At 44.0% G+C, this 14,643-nt stretch overlaps 1 protein-coding gene across 1 annotated transcript in view; it reads right to left on the minus strand.

The window, feature by feature from the left end:
• Positions 1-11,310: 11,310 nt before the first annotated feature.
• The window catches only part of ST7L (suppression of tumorigenicity 7 like), a 427,879-nt gene continuing 424,546 nt past the window's right edge, over positions 11,311-14,643 (minus strand). The window contains exon 15 of the mRNA XM_069633325.1: positions 11,311-11,702. Within this exon, the coding sequence (XP_069489426.1) occupies positions 11,607-11,702 (96 nt within the window). The 3' untranslated portion in view covers positions 11,311-11,606. The remainder of the gene's footprint in view (positions 11,703-14,643) is intronic.

Consider the following 14,643-nt stretch of genomic DNA (forward strand, 5'->3'; position numbering starts at 1 on the left):
GAAGGAGGGAGTGGGTGTGCCGATGAGCAGAATCTCAGTCTTACTGGCATTAAGGCAGAGGTCATTGGCGGCACACCATTCCTGGATAGCAGACAGACAGTCAGAGATGAGGGAGGGAGAGGAGGCCGAGGGTAGCCTGAAAATGAGCTGGGTATCGTCCGCATAGCACTGAAAGTTGGGGCAGAGAGCGGCGATGCGGTGGGCAAGGAGTGCCAGATACTGCTTGAACAGCCAGGGGGAGAGATTAGATCCCTGGGGGACACCACAGGTGGAGAAAAAGATGTCAGAGAGGAAGGACCAGAGTTGGACCTGGGAGGGTCAATTGGAGAGGAAAGAGGTCAGCCACGCCAGAGCCTGACCAGTGATACCCAGGTTATCACCCAGATGGTCTTGAATCTAAAGGGTGTAGTTATCCTAGTCTCCGGGGGTTGAGTGGATTGTAGATCGGGTGGTGGCAGTGAGGCTTTTTTATTGGCAATTTTCCATTGGAGGGAAGAGATTTTGTTTGATAGAGCATTCTGTATGTTAGCACACCATACCTTGTCCTTAGGGGCATTGTCTACCGGTTGGATAGGGGATTCCAATTCACGGAGGATGGCGAAGAATTCTTTGGTATTGGAGTTGGCTTTTGCAATTTTATCGTTGAAGGTATTCTTTTTAGTTTTGGTTATTTCTTTTTTGCACAGTTTGGCCAGTTCAGTTAGATTATTTTTATTTTTTTCAGTAGGGGAGCGACGCCAAATATGGAGCTTTCTTTTTTGTAGTCTTAGAGCTTTAAGTTGGGGCGTAAACCAGGCATTCAAGTGTGCTTCCTGTCTGGCTTTGCGCTGTTTGACAGGGGCGATCATGTCCAGTGCCTTGGTCATAGCATTATTGAAGGTATTTACTAGTATGTCCGGGTTGGTGTTGCTTTCCAGTCCAGAAATGTCTGGAAGGAGGAGAGGTATAGGTTCTTCAGCAGTAATAACCCTCTAGCTTCTGGTAGGGAGAGGGGGTACCATATTGTTAGTCTTAGGGCTGAGAAGATCTAGTTTGGCGGAGAAGGTTATTAAGTGATGATCTGTCCATTGTTGCGAGACAATATCGGTGATATCAATATTGCAGTTTAGTTTGGATACCCAGTCAAGGGTCCTTCTTTTAATGTGAGTGGAAGAGAGGACTTTTTTGAGTGAGCCCATGATGGTTTAGCAGGGCTGCTATTGATTCGGCGTGTTTGTTATTTGTATCATTATAGCCAAGATTAAAGTCTCCCATCAGTAATGTTTGAGAGTGGTCTTTTGTATTATTGGCAATAAGACTGGTTAGGTTGTCTTCAAAGGCGCCTAGTGGCCCGGGGGGCCTATGTATCAAGTGGATTGTTAGTGTACGGTTATTGGAGAGAGGCAGTTTGGCTTTGAGTATTTCACAGGATCAGTAGGGTGATGACATGGCAAGTCGAATAGGAAGGGTCATTTTGAAAATGATGGCTAGGCCACCACCTCTGGCATTAGGCCGGTCTACTCTGAGCATCTGATAATTGTCAGGTACCGCTAACATGAGATTCAGTCCTGCAGCCTCATGTAACCAAGTCTCAGTTATGGCCCACAACTTGTCTTGTAACTTCCACAACTCAAAAGTCTAATCAGCTTGTAGCCCTACCTTTGATTCTTCTTTTCATCAAAGACTCCTAAGAAATTGTGCAAAGACTTTTTCATTTACTTACCAGAAGTGCTTTATCCTATCCAAGACGTTTCCCCATTGACTTTGGCTTAGCCGATTGAATTGAATAATTCTTCCAGTGAACTCTAAACGTACTTACCTGCTTAGGAATATTTGTGGTCACTTGTGTTCTAATACGGTTTGCCTTTTACCAACTTTTTAAGAGTGTTCTGAATGCCAACAGTAAGATCTTAATGTCCCCAGCACCCTTGTTACTGAATTCACCTGTGGGTGTAGGTTGTGTCTGTAGGGCATCCCAAAAAGGTCGTCTGTTTCAGAAACTCAAAATGTACAGTATTGAAGTATATTTGTGTGTTACCATTCCATTGCTCCCTTCTGAAGAAGGTGTTATAACTGACTGATGAATAAATTAATAATTGTTTATACAAGAAACCTTAAGTGTAATAGTTTATTTGAATACCTGTAACTTTGAATCTTTGTGCAACTCCACTACAACTCACATTTCCCGTCTTGAGATAAGCCTGGCTGCTCAACACGCTACGAAAACTGTGTAGTACAAGCTTATACCAAAGGTTGGGTTGCCTATACCTGTAGTCACAGTTGTTTGTAGTGTTCCCAGAGGGTACTGCATTCAAACTTTGCCTAACTTGGACATGGCCACTTTTTCCCCCATTGGCCTTCCCTCGTGGTCATGGCCAGCAGCCAGATTGTACAGGTCATGACCCAGACAATCTGGCCACTGCCCATGGCCACAGGCTATACCTCAGTCACCAAAAGGTATATCACTATTTTTTCTACCTACATTCTGACACTTGTCATAAAATATAACAGACACATTTGCAAAACCATGTTTTCAGGTGCTTGCTAATGCTCCTTACTCAAATTTGTTGGAAATCCGCCCAGGTTTTATTTTTTCAAAAGTGTCAAAATGTACATGCAATAGTCATAACTTAGCCCCCACTTGACAAAATTAATTCAGACTTTGCACAAATATTCAAGTAATCTTTGTGAAACCTTTGTCTACATTTGTCTAATGGCAACAAAGTTACAAGCCATCTAAAAATGTTGCGAGACCCCCCTCTAATTTAGCCCTCTCTTGACAAAATGCCACCAACATTTGCAAAAACATTTGTATTTACATCTAAAATCATTCTGCAAATCTTTGCACAGATTTGTCAAATGGCACCACATTTATAGGCCTTTACAATATTTTGGGACCCTACCTCTAATTTTTTCCCTCTTGAAAAAAAGCACCACATTTTCCAAAACCATTCAGAATCTGGTCTAGAATAAAATACCAAAATTGCATGAAGTTTCATTGAGTGGCGTCAAAATTATAAGTCATATAAAAAATGCTTTTCACAAACCATGTAATGCACAAATAAGCATAGATGTCCCCGAACATCTAATATGTTCGCAAACATCACAGGACTGACCCAGACTGTTTGTGGAAATTGGAAAAGAAAAACACTGGTGTTTTTGGTTTTTTTATGGCATATCCCATCCCATCCTCATCACCCTTCACCTCTCTAGAGATTGTTTGATAGGTTTGACAAGTGCAATGTTTTTTAAAAATATTTTTACTACGATGTTCACGAACACCAGCTCCTGTCTGCAAATCCAATATGACACACCTAATGTTTTTTTATTGACCAATCAGTGAGCGCATCTGAAGTCCGTGGACCTCACGTCAGCCTCAGGGCTAATCGGAGGTCCATCGGTGGACCGAACAGAGAAGTTAGTCCGCGAACCAAACACAGATATCACTAATGTTTTTTTTAACCTACTTATTGGTCATTTAAAAAAAAAAATACTGGACTGAAATGGAAAAACGTTACAGGGACGTTATGCTTACAGGTAAAACCAAAAAACCCAGTTCGACAGTTATGGTAAGCTAAGCAACCATAACTCGTGCCACCAGTGTGCACCGCAAGGACCAACACCCATGACATCAAAGATGGCATCACAAACCTCATTCATGACATCACTCATAACATCACATCACATGTGCATTTACTTTGCATAGAAAGCCTCCTCAAGGGATTGTTATTGTAATGGTGGTAGAAAACTATAAAAGAATATAGGAAGAACTATCATGAGAGAAGGATGTCATGGAGGAATGTATTGCTATACACACCATAGTATTACACACTTTTTCAGTGTATATGAAGGAACTCATGCGCAAACGTAACCATTGTCTGCACCATGGCTCATGGAAGTGTAATCTTCAAAATCTTTCCATGTTACATAGTGACAATATTAATGCATTCGTTTTAAAGTGCCGGGTACTGTGAAACATGTAAGAAGTAGGTACCATTGCCTTTATAACTACATATTTGCCCTACTGCACATAAACAAAGACAGCATAATGCATACAAACATGAGCATATGCAAGGGACTTAAATTAAGCTAAAAAACAGCAGTATTACCAGAAACCGTTCACAACATAAATGATTATCTTCATGCACAGAAACCAGTGCTGTGTTTTACGCTTTCCTCTTCCGCTATATCTATATGTATATGTATCATATAATGTGAGTCAACCATTAAAAAAGGTGTGTAAGAACATATGAGAAGGTTGCCGTACACAAATATAGAACCTTTTCAATTGTTTTTTCATGACTATTAGTGAAGAAAAGCACCTGCCCTACTTAGGGTAGTGAACAAAACCGAGGGAGCCACAAATGTGATGTCATGAGTGAGTTTTGTGATGCCATCTTTGATGGCATGGGCGTTAGTCCTTGCAGTGCACACTGGTGTCATGAGTTATGGTTTATCAGCTTACCATAACTGTTGAATTTTGTGCATTTGTTTTACCAGTAAGCATAACATCCGTGTAACAACGTTTTTCCATGGAATTTCATAGGTTTCTGTCCCTTTAACAAAGTGTTTTGTTAGTGAATTGGTTTTTAGTAGAGTACTGTAAGCAGAACGTTGCGTTAGCATACTGTTTTCTGTAAAGTGGATAGGTATGTGGTACGGCAACATAACCATAATGTCCCATTAACAACGGTTTGTTACTGATTCATTGCCAGCCCTCATGATAAATGTGTGGAAAGGGAAAATTGTCTGGTGTATGTATCCATTTGCGCTACCCCTTACTTTTCCGGGTAGAGTTGGTGTATCGTACCAATTACAGATGTACATAGTAAATGTTGTTTAGTGTGTCAGGAGGCTCTTTTTTTCTGTTAACAGTGCAAGATAAATCTGTACCGCACACTATTGGCCGAGATAACTACAGATGAGCACTGTGGATGTTTCCTAGGGACACTGCACCTATTTGTCATATGTGCAATCACACTGCAGCTGTCCGGAGGACTTCATTAGTGGATGCATGTCCACTTCTTGGAATGTACTGGTAAGTAGTTGGAGAAGGGCATGTGTTTCCATTCCACACCTACACCCATGCATAGGTCATCCACTGTATGCTGGTAACACCGCCCCTGTTTCCAGCCCTACAGACTCATGCAGCAGTTAAAGTACTGCTGCCGACTTCCTGGGTGGCTCTGCAAACCTACCAATGTGTGGCTAAAGTACTCCTAACTGTATAACGGCCACTGGTAAACAATGAACAGAACCTGCAATGTCACGTGGGCGTGGTAAATGTCACATTACTTTGATGTATCTGCTGGTTGCCTTTGCAGTTGAAAAAAATCATGTTAACTACAGGTGGGACAGTTTGTACTAAGTCTGCAAAATGGCAAAGCTTGCGCACCTTCCTCATGCACATACTAGTGCATGTAAAGGCAAATACGAAAACAGCAGAATATGCAGAGAACAAACAACCTTAGTGGTGGTTAGAAAAGCGCATTCGCTTCATGGGTCGCACACAATAAATGGCTTCCTGCTGCACGTAATGAAGCTGTGTTTCCCGTTGTTGTAAACATTCTTGTATTTCACAATGTATGCATAACCGTGAATGTTACCCCTAACAGTAATGGCGTATCAAAAAGTGCTTATACTGTATGTGACAACAACTGAAATGAAAGCACAGGGGACCAGTGGGCAGGCTACAGCCCTTCCAACAATGACGTATCCTACTTTTATATACAGCATTGCCCACAACTGCTACGGCCAACAAGAGGGGCACTCCTGTAGGAAAGCAAAGCTCTAAAACAACATGAGCAAACCATGTGCCACACTACAAACTCTTACTCGGAAAAGGGCATTGTATTGTGCATGTACTGGAACGCACTACTGTACAGAGGGAAGGTACTTCGAAGTGCGAGGGAACTGTCTTTACGTGACCATTGTATTGACTGGAGCCTATGTACGTGAGGGCCACCCAATAATTCTGTCTCCTGCCACGTCCCCTATAGCATCCAGGTAGGTGCTGCCCATTCTGTACCTGACCGTTCCTTCTGTGGCATGTGCGAGAACAGCATGATCAATTAAAATGAACTGGGAATGGAACAAAGGGTAAATAAAGAAAGCACCTTGCACAGATCAACAACAGAATTGCCAATGCACACATGCACAGCTAGGTGTGTGGCAGTGTGGGAGACACTGCAGTGGAATCGGTTAGAAAGGGGGTTGCTGTACAAATAGGTTTGTTTACATGTTGTACAGCGTTTTCAAGAGAGTCACAGCGCAACAGTAACTACAAATAAGTTTGAATACTTTCAAGAAGGGCACCAAACCAACGTAGAGGTGCTGTGCAAGAAATTGGGATGCAAGCATACTAGGATGAACGTTATAGCTGACGAAAAGTATTCGTGCTGTGAAACGTCATATTCCCAGGGGCAAAATATGTCATTGTCACATGTCAAAGAAAGGCAGAAATACACGTCTTTGCAATGTACCGCGCTGTCTGCATTCACGGACCAAATAGAAAATAATGCTCCCACATCAGTGACTGCATAATGCGGTAAAAACGTTTGCAAAAGATCAGGAAAAAAACTCATGAACTGGGCAAGCCCCTACTTCATCGCAAACGTCACTGAAAGTTGTATAACACGCTGTGCAATTTTCCCTACACAATCAACAACAATATTATTGGCATGATTGCTTGCCACCAAAGTGTTACACAGAGAACCAAAATCAAGCACTTCATTGTTGCTACTCCATAGCACTACACATTCACATCATAGATTGCAAAATGAGTAGCCACTGCACAGTGTTTTGCATTCACTTTCAGTCAATGTATGTCGGAATCACCTAAAACCTGCACGCTCTGTCTCGTGAAACACACAGCCATAGCCGCACCCTCTGCATTTCTGTCCACAAATCCACAGTGTAGCACATTTTGTTCGTGCACACCACACCCACACACTTTGTTACCCAATCCAATAGTGTCTGCAGGCCCATTTCTATGGGCGTCATCTGCAAAAGGTGCACATATAACACGTGCTATCCTGTAACTATCACGATATTTGCTGACTGTTCGTGCTGGGCGTACGCGGGAGTGGGGGAATAACTTTGAACCAGGGGAGTGGACGTCGTTAGTTGTGCTGGCTCTGAAAAGACCCTTTGGGGTCTTTGTGTTTTTTTTTTTTTTAAGGTGCTTCCCTAGAAACACTTTTTATATGTAAATATGTGCTTTCATAATTAGCTCACAATCTTACAATAGGCTCTTCAATGCAGTGTGTAGATTGCGAAACACGTCATTGCCACTGTACGACAAAGACATGCCATTTGTCATGAAAAGGTGTATGTATCGTGAACCAATGTTCTCATTCTCACAGTGGAACAACCCAGCAGCACTTAAGTCACACATGCTTCTGTGGATGAGACCCCTTCCAACCTATGGCTGGCGACAGGAATCATTGGAATACTTCCACACTATTCTCAGAAGTATACATGAGAAAAGCACATTGGCAGTAGTAAAAGAAGTGCTGCACTGCTTTCATCATAATCTTTAGTTGACGGAACATACGGGAACAAGACATGGAACCCTTAAAGAATGCTCCAAAGTGCACAATCACTACATGTACAGTTGACGAAGAGGCCACATGTCGACATTCTAGAAGCAGTCCGCCGAAACAGCAGGATTCGACACTACTCCACAAAGCGTCCACTCCCTCCAAACTGAAATTGCCAGACATGTCTTGGGGGGCATACACACACAGATCTTCCACAAAGCCATCACCCACTATGAAAACTGTACATCTTGCCATGTTTGCCAGCCGCAGTACACAAAGTAATGGGGAAAGTGAATGCCTCCCTTTCCTCTGACGTACACCCTGAGCAGCACATGATAGGACAATCGCTACAGTTCCATTTCCATAGACCAGCATGAGGAGGAGAGTCGAATGTGGCACATGCGGGCTCCAAGTACGTCGAGGACTGGTCCCCAATGGAGCAGGATTCCCTCTTCCTGCACATCCTAAGCAACTCATTGGACAATCCCCATAGTTCTATTTTCATGGCCGCCACGCGCAAAATCCCCGCATGTGACCTTCGTGCTGTATCCGGTCATAGGGGAATAACTTGCAACCAGGGCAGGGGGGGGTTCTTACTAAGGGGAGACTCAAGAGTCTTGGATTTTGTTTGTGTAGATTCTTCTACAAAAACACTTTTTGTCTGTTTTTAGTAGCTTTTGTGTTTTGTTCTATGCACATTAGTTCATTAAACTGTTCACCGCATCCTGTAGACGAGCAAACAAAAATGCATTGCCAATAGATGACAACAAAATGCCATTTTCTTGAGAAAAAAACTGCATTTCCACAAATAACAAGGTCATTGTTGCAAAAGAACATTCCACGAGCGGACAAAAAAAGTGTACATGCTTCTGTTGAGGAGACCTTCCTTCGTCTGGCTTTGAACAACATCCATGAGTGGTAGGCCATACTCTTTGCGGTATTATAGATGAAAGAAATCACCTTGGTGGTGGGAAAAAGCGCCCTCACGACATCCAGCAACCTCCTCAGTATACGGAGCAAATGTAAGCAAGGCAGTTAACACACATGTATGCCGTCGTAATGAATTTCGATAACATCTACTACTGGAAAGGTGGCGAGGGCTTTCCAAAGTGCATGTATATCGACGAAATGGCACTCATACACAGAGTTCCACAATGCGCCCACTCCTTCCAAACCAGAATTGCCGTCAAAGTTTCTTGTCAGGGCATAGTTGTGCAAATCTATTACAAAGGGATCACCTACAGTCAACACAATACGTTTTGCTATGTCAGCCACCATCAGTATGCAGAGTATAATGTGCAACCGATTCACCTCTGTTTCCTGTTAACCACACCCACACTACATGATTGGCTAATCCCCACACTGCCATGCCAATTGGGCAAGGTGGTGCAAAGGGCAGAATGTGGCACGTGCGCCTCCCAAAGTAGCATACTGAAAGTACTGCGTAATCCACTACCTTTTCGTGATAGTGAAGGTGGTGAGAGGGCGGGGGAGGTGGCAAACAATATAAAACTGGGAAGGGTATTCAACCTGCCAGCGTATAAAGGTTTTATTTTTATGTGCATGCAAGCAATTTCTTTTTGTAATTTCTCTTTATATGCGTTTGTTTGCCTGTGCTCACATTTTTTACAACATTCTGGTCAATGCTTCTTGCACCTTAAATTAATGCCATTTCTATGGAACCACTGCATAATTTGCCACCTCATGCTCTCATAGTGGGTGGAGAACATGCCAGCAGAATGCATAAACTGGGGCATAATTCTATTTATAACACACCTTCAGACTGCTGGCTGGGGACAAATTACACCGTCATGGTCCCACACTGCTCTTGGTGTTATGCATGAGAAAACCACTTTGGCATTGGGAAAAATATGCTTCACTGCGGTCAGAAACCGCATCAGCAGACGGATTAATCGTCCACACGACATGTAACCCAAATGCGCACTTCCATATTGCACCACGACACAGCCCATGTTCGTGACGGACGCCACATATCTGCAAAGGCAAACCATCCCGCAGAAACTGCAGTCACCCCGACAGGCCCAGAAAGCGTCCACTCCTTCCAAACTGAAATGACCATCAATGCCTCTTTGTACGCAACACCTGTGCAGATGGCGCACAAAGGTATCACTGACGATAAGCACTGTGCATCTCTCCAGGTCGACCACCCTCACGACACAGTATTGACACAAAATGGTACTGTCCCTTCCTATGAACCATGCCCTAAACTGCTAATTGCCTTTTTCCCACAATTCCATTTCCACACTGCTCATAATGGGAGGATGTGCACTTTCCCCATCTACAGTGAGGGCAACGGCCCAGAAGAACTCTGACAATACTTGTTCCCTTTGCACAGTCACTTTTTGCAGCAGTCCTCAAATTGGGTACTGTCACATTTCAAAACATGCATGCACCAACCACATACAAAATCTCTGCATTGCACACTGTAATTTCTGTACACAACTCCTTATTTAACGTTAAAAACTCTCAGTACACTTTCCGTTTGATTGCAAAACCCCCTCCTACAGAAGGCACTATTGCTTTATTCACAAACATCCTAACACGCCCCCCGCACACCTTTAGCTATGCACAAAACATTGCAACCCTTTTCACACTCACCACAGCACTACACATCCAAGCAAGCGACCATGTGGGCACCTAACATTATGCACAAATGTTACATACGTAGCAGCAGTTCTACCCATCGCCCCCAAATCATGAAACACCCATTCACGAAAACGTGTCACACTTAGCAGAAGCCACAAACATAGCGCAGCCTGCACCACCCCCTACGCACTACCATTCACACACGGCAGAAGCTAAGAGACCGTTACGCCAGCTGCCTCCAATCCCCCACAGAAAATAGCAGTCTACATATGTCACATATAAACCACTTCTCACTCCCCCAGCCATTCCCTCCCTTATTGCCGCCAACACAATGTGTACAGTACATTTTCCAGACCCTTCCGCTTCTGCACTGTCCTCCAAAACACCATGGCGGCTTTCCCAAAAAGTTTTGACGCACAGCATGATTCCCTCCCTCCAGGCAACCAACGGCTGCATCCAAACTTCTCTGACACCACACCATACCGTGAACCAATGACACTTCTGTCCACGAAGCGAACAGGGAAATGGGTCCGCAAAGCGGACCCAGATATCACAAATGTTTTGGGGCGTACATTTCAGTGTTTAGCAAAAAAATGTACTGGTCCGATGTCCACCGAACACACAAAAGCACGCTTTCTGGCCCAGCCGTTCGGGCTGTAGCCATGCGCAAAGTTTTTCCCCATTCAGTCTATGGGGGGAAAACATTTTTTGGGACCCCCCATAACTCGACCCCCCAACCCCCCACCAAACCTTGCCCAACTTGGCGAAACAATTCAGAGTGGGCCATATACTTTGTTTGCAATGTTTGGTGAGGATTTGTCCAGGGGGAGTGAAGTTATAAGCCGCCGAAAAAGTGGTCTTCCTATGAGACAAGCAACTTACCCATAACTGCACAGCCGCTACCGAGGGCTATATATATATATACATATATATATATATATACACACACACACACACAAAAATAAACATCCTAATTATATTGGCAACAACATGTCTGCGGCTCCCCCACAATTCCAGAGGAACCATCAAAAAAACATTGTTTAAACATGTGTTTAACCCACAAACTGTGTGCTAAAATACTTAGCATATGTTATGGACTTGTATTGTGTTATGGAGCCGTTTAACGGGTGCACTAAGCAAGGGATGCTCCCTACCAGCCAGAATGGAAAATAATAGTCTAAAATGTGTGAAACATCTTCCCCATTTATTATGTGAAGCTGCCTCTTCCCACCACACTCGTTCATACAAAAATAGATACTACAGTGTCCTTAAATTACACAACGGTCCAGAAAGCAAAATATTACTGTACAAAAATGGAAGGTAAGGCAGACACTGCTACTGCAAGCACCAATGGGAGGGTTTCCCTAGGATGACAATCTTAAATATTGCTGCGTCTTCCATTTTCAGCAGAGCGACATCACTACCCAGGATGCTTCTGGAGTTTGAGGGTACCCGCCAAGTGTGCCACTGACGTGCCCATCAGATGCGAGTCAGCTGATGCCAGAAGCCTGATGGCATAAAGCTCTGGATCTTCTCCATCGCAAACTTGAAGGGTGTGATCAGAGTGCTGCAGAACTGAAAGAAGCCAAAGAGAAACCGAAATAACAAGGTTATACATCAACCAGAGTAGTCAACACTTTCTCAAGATAAAAATTGGTATAAGGCTGTAAGCCAATATTTTACTGCTGAAGAAGCAATTTCGAACGAGGACTGGATCACGTGCTTTCATTTTGCATTTTTGTTTAGGGATAGATACAGTTATATACTTGGAAGAGTTTACCTTAAACAACACAAAGTCTGCCAAGGGATTTCTATTAAATTGGCAGAATTCTGGCAACTTTTCAGTGGTGACCCTGGGAAAGAGGCTAGTCACTGAAAACCTTTTGTTCGGGAAATGTGAATAAATATAATTAAATACTCTTGACTAAAAAGTGTAGTTTTCCAAAGTTAATTTCCCGAATGTTTCTGAACCGATTTCCGACATGTTTGACCAGTACATCAAACCAGGGTAGAGCAAATTTGCATGCCCAAAATGATTAAATTGAAGTGTGTCTTCCAATTTGTCCTCATGATAAAATTCGAGCCATTTTTAGATAAATCCCCTCATGAACATGTGCAAGCAGATCTAGGCCGTCTGTCGGCAACGTTTGATCATTTCGAGTGTTACATTGGACGAGGAACTGAACAAGACTAAAACGAAAAGACAAACGAAAAACCTAACCGAGAAATAGTTGGTGGCAATAAGCAAGACACCTGCTAAATCTTTGCCGATGGCCACAATGACCACATCAGACTTTTGCCAACCATTGTAGGGTTTCAAGACCGAAGCAGTGAATCCATCTAAAAGACGCCTGCCAAAAAAAAAAATGAAGAAATTACAGGAGCCAGACAAAGCATTCTTTAACGAGGCTGAGCGAAAATCTAACTTAAAATGGCACACGACTCATGCTGGTTCATTAGGCAGCCATAGGGTTCCAGGACTTCTTCCGAGTCCATGCTGGATTTGCCCTCTTGGTAGCAGCCATCAGTGTGTCAGAATTCAAGCTTCAAAGGTTTCTGGCGATGTGGTTGTGTTTTCTAGTAGTATGCTATGACTGGCAAGCAAATGAGTTCAAAGGTGACATCTCTAATAGCTTCTGGTTTCCATTTCTAACATTAAGTGGTGGAATCGGGAAAGCAGCATTCTTCATGGGGAGAGGAGTAGAGGGCCTTCTCTTCTACTGACCATCTAGGAGTTCCCAATCTCAGGGCGTGAAAGGTTGCTCTTTATCAATCTGCTAGAACTGAAAAATTCACCTGGCTGCATGTGCCCCTCTTCCTGCATGGAAAGGACGCAGGATACTTGCCTGTACTCACAATAAGATGGCAGGTTTTCTATATGAAGAAGCATGGAAGGGCTTGACATCCTCCACTCTGGAAGATGGTTCAGTGGAACCAGCCTATGGCTCACTAGACTCCCATCACAGGGGTCCTAGGTATGCAGGCTGAGTCAGGGGATTGGCTCATCTGCCTTATGACACACTGATGCCAGCTCAAACAGGACCCCGTTGGGAGGGCAGCGCAGCGGGAATATGGCTACACAAGCAACCAACATAAAGCGCTCAGAGCCTCCCCCAACAGCTGCCAGCATCATCACAATCCAATCAAGGTAAGCCAAGGGTACAGGAGGCTTACATCAGTATGTTGGAATGTTACTGTAACCAAGTGACATCTGCAGGCAGCAGTAAAGTTCAAGAAGTTCCTTTAATAAGTTACAGGATACATCAAGTCAGGAACAGTACAAGTACATATAAGGATTAGAGGGTACAGGACAGGTGCCCACTGGCGCTCCAACTGCCTGGGCGTGGAACCCCTTTCACATCCAAACATTCTAATCTCTCACTCATCACCCTCACAGGGTACATTACTGAGCCAGACATACAGGAAAGGCAAGATGCAACAGCTACGCTGTACAGGGTACATTAATGAGCCAGACATACAGGAAAGGCAAGATGCAACAGCTACGCTGTACAGGGTACATTAGTGAGCCTGACATACAGGAAAGGCAAGAAGCAACAGCTACGCTGTACACGGTACATTACTGAGCCAGACATACAGGAAAGGCAAGATGCAACAGCTACGCTGTACAGGGTACATTACTGAGCCAGACATACAGGAACGGCAAGAAGCAACAGCTACGCTGTACAGGGTACATTACTGAGCCAGACATACAGGAACGGCAAGAAGCAACAGCTACGCTGTACAGGGTACATTACTGAGCCAGACATACAGGAAAGGAAAGACGCAACAGCTACGCTGTACAGGGTACATTACTGAGCCAGACATACAGGAAAGGCAAGACGCAACAGCTACGCTGTACAGGGTACATTACTGAGCCAGACATACAGGAAAGGCAAGACGCAACAGCTACGCTGTACAGGGTACATTACTGAGCCAGACATACAGGAAAGGCAAGATGCAACAGCTACGCTGTACAGGGTACATTACTGAGCCAGACATACAGGAACGGCAAGATGCAACAGCTACGCTGTACAGGGTACATTACTGAGCCAGACATACAGGAAAGGCAAGATGCAACAGCTACGCTGTACAGGGTACATTACTGAGCCAGACATACAGGAAAGGCAAGATGCAACAGCTACGCTGTACAGGGTACATTACTGAGCCAGACATACAGGAAAGGCAAGATGCAACAGCTACGCTGTACAGGGTACATTACTGAGCCAGACATACAGGAACGGCAAGAAGCAACAGCTACGCTGTACAGGGTACATTAATGAGCCAGACATACAGGAAAGGCAAGATGCAACAGCTACGCTGTACAGGGTACATTACTGAGCCAGACATACAGGAAAGGCAAGATGCAACAGCTACGCTGTACAGGGTACATTACTGAGCCAGACATACAGGAAAGGCAAGATGCAACAGCTACGCTGTACAGGGTACATTACTGAGCCAGACATACAGGAACGGCAAGAAGCAACAGCTACGCTGTACAGGGTACATTAATGAGCCA

Source organism: Ambystoma mexicanum, chromosome 13 (genome assembly GCF_040938575.1).
Source record: "Ambystoma mexicanum isolate Mex_15411 chromosome 13, UKY_AmexF1_1, whole genome shotgun sequence".
In the NCBI taxonomy this organism is placed as follows: domain Eukaryota; kingdom Metazoa; phylum Chordata; class Amphibia; order Caudata; family Ambystomatidae; genus Ambystoma; species Ambystoma mexicanum.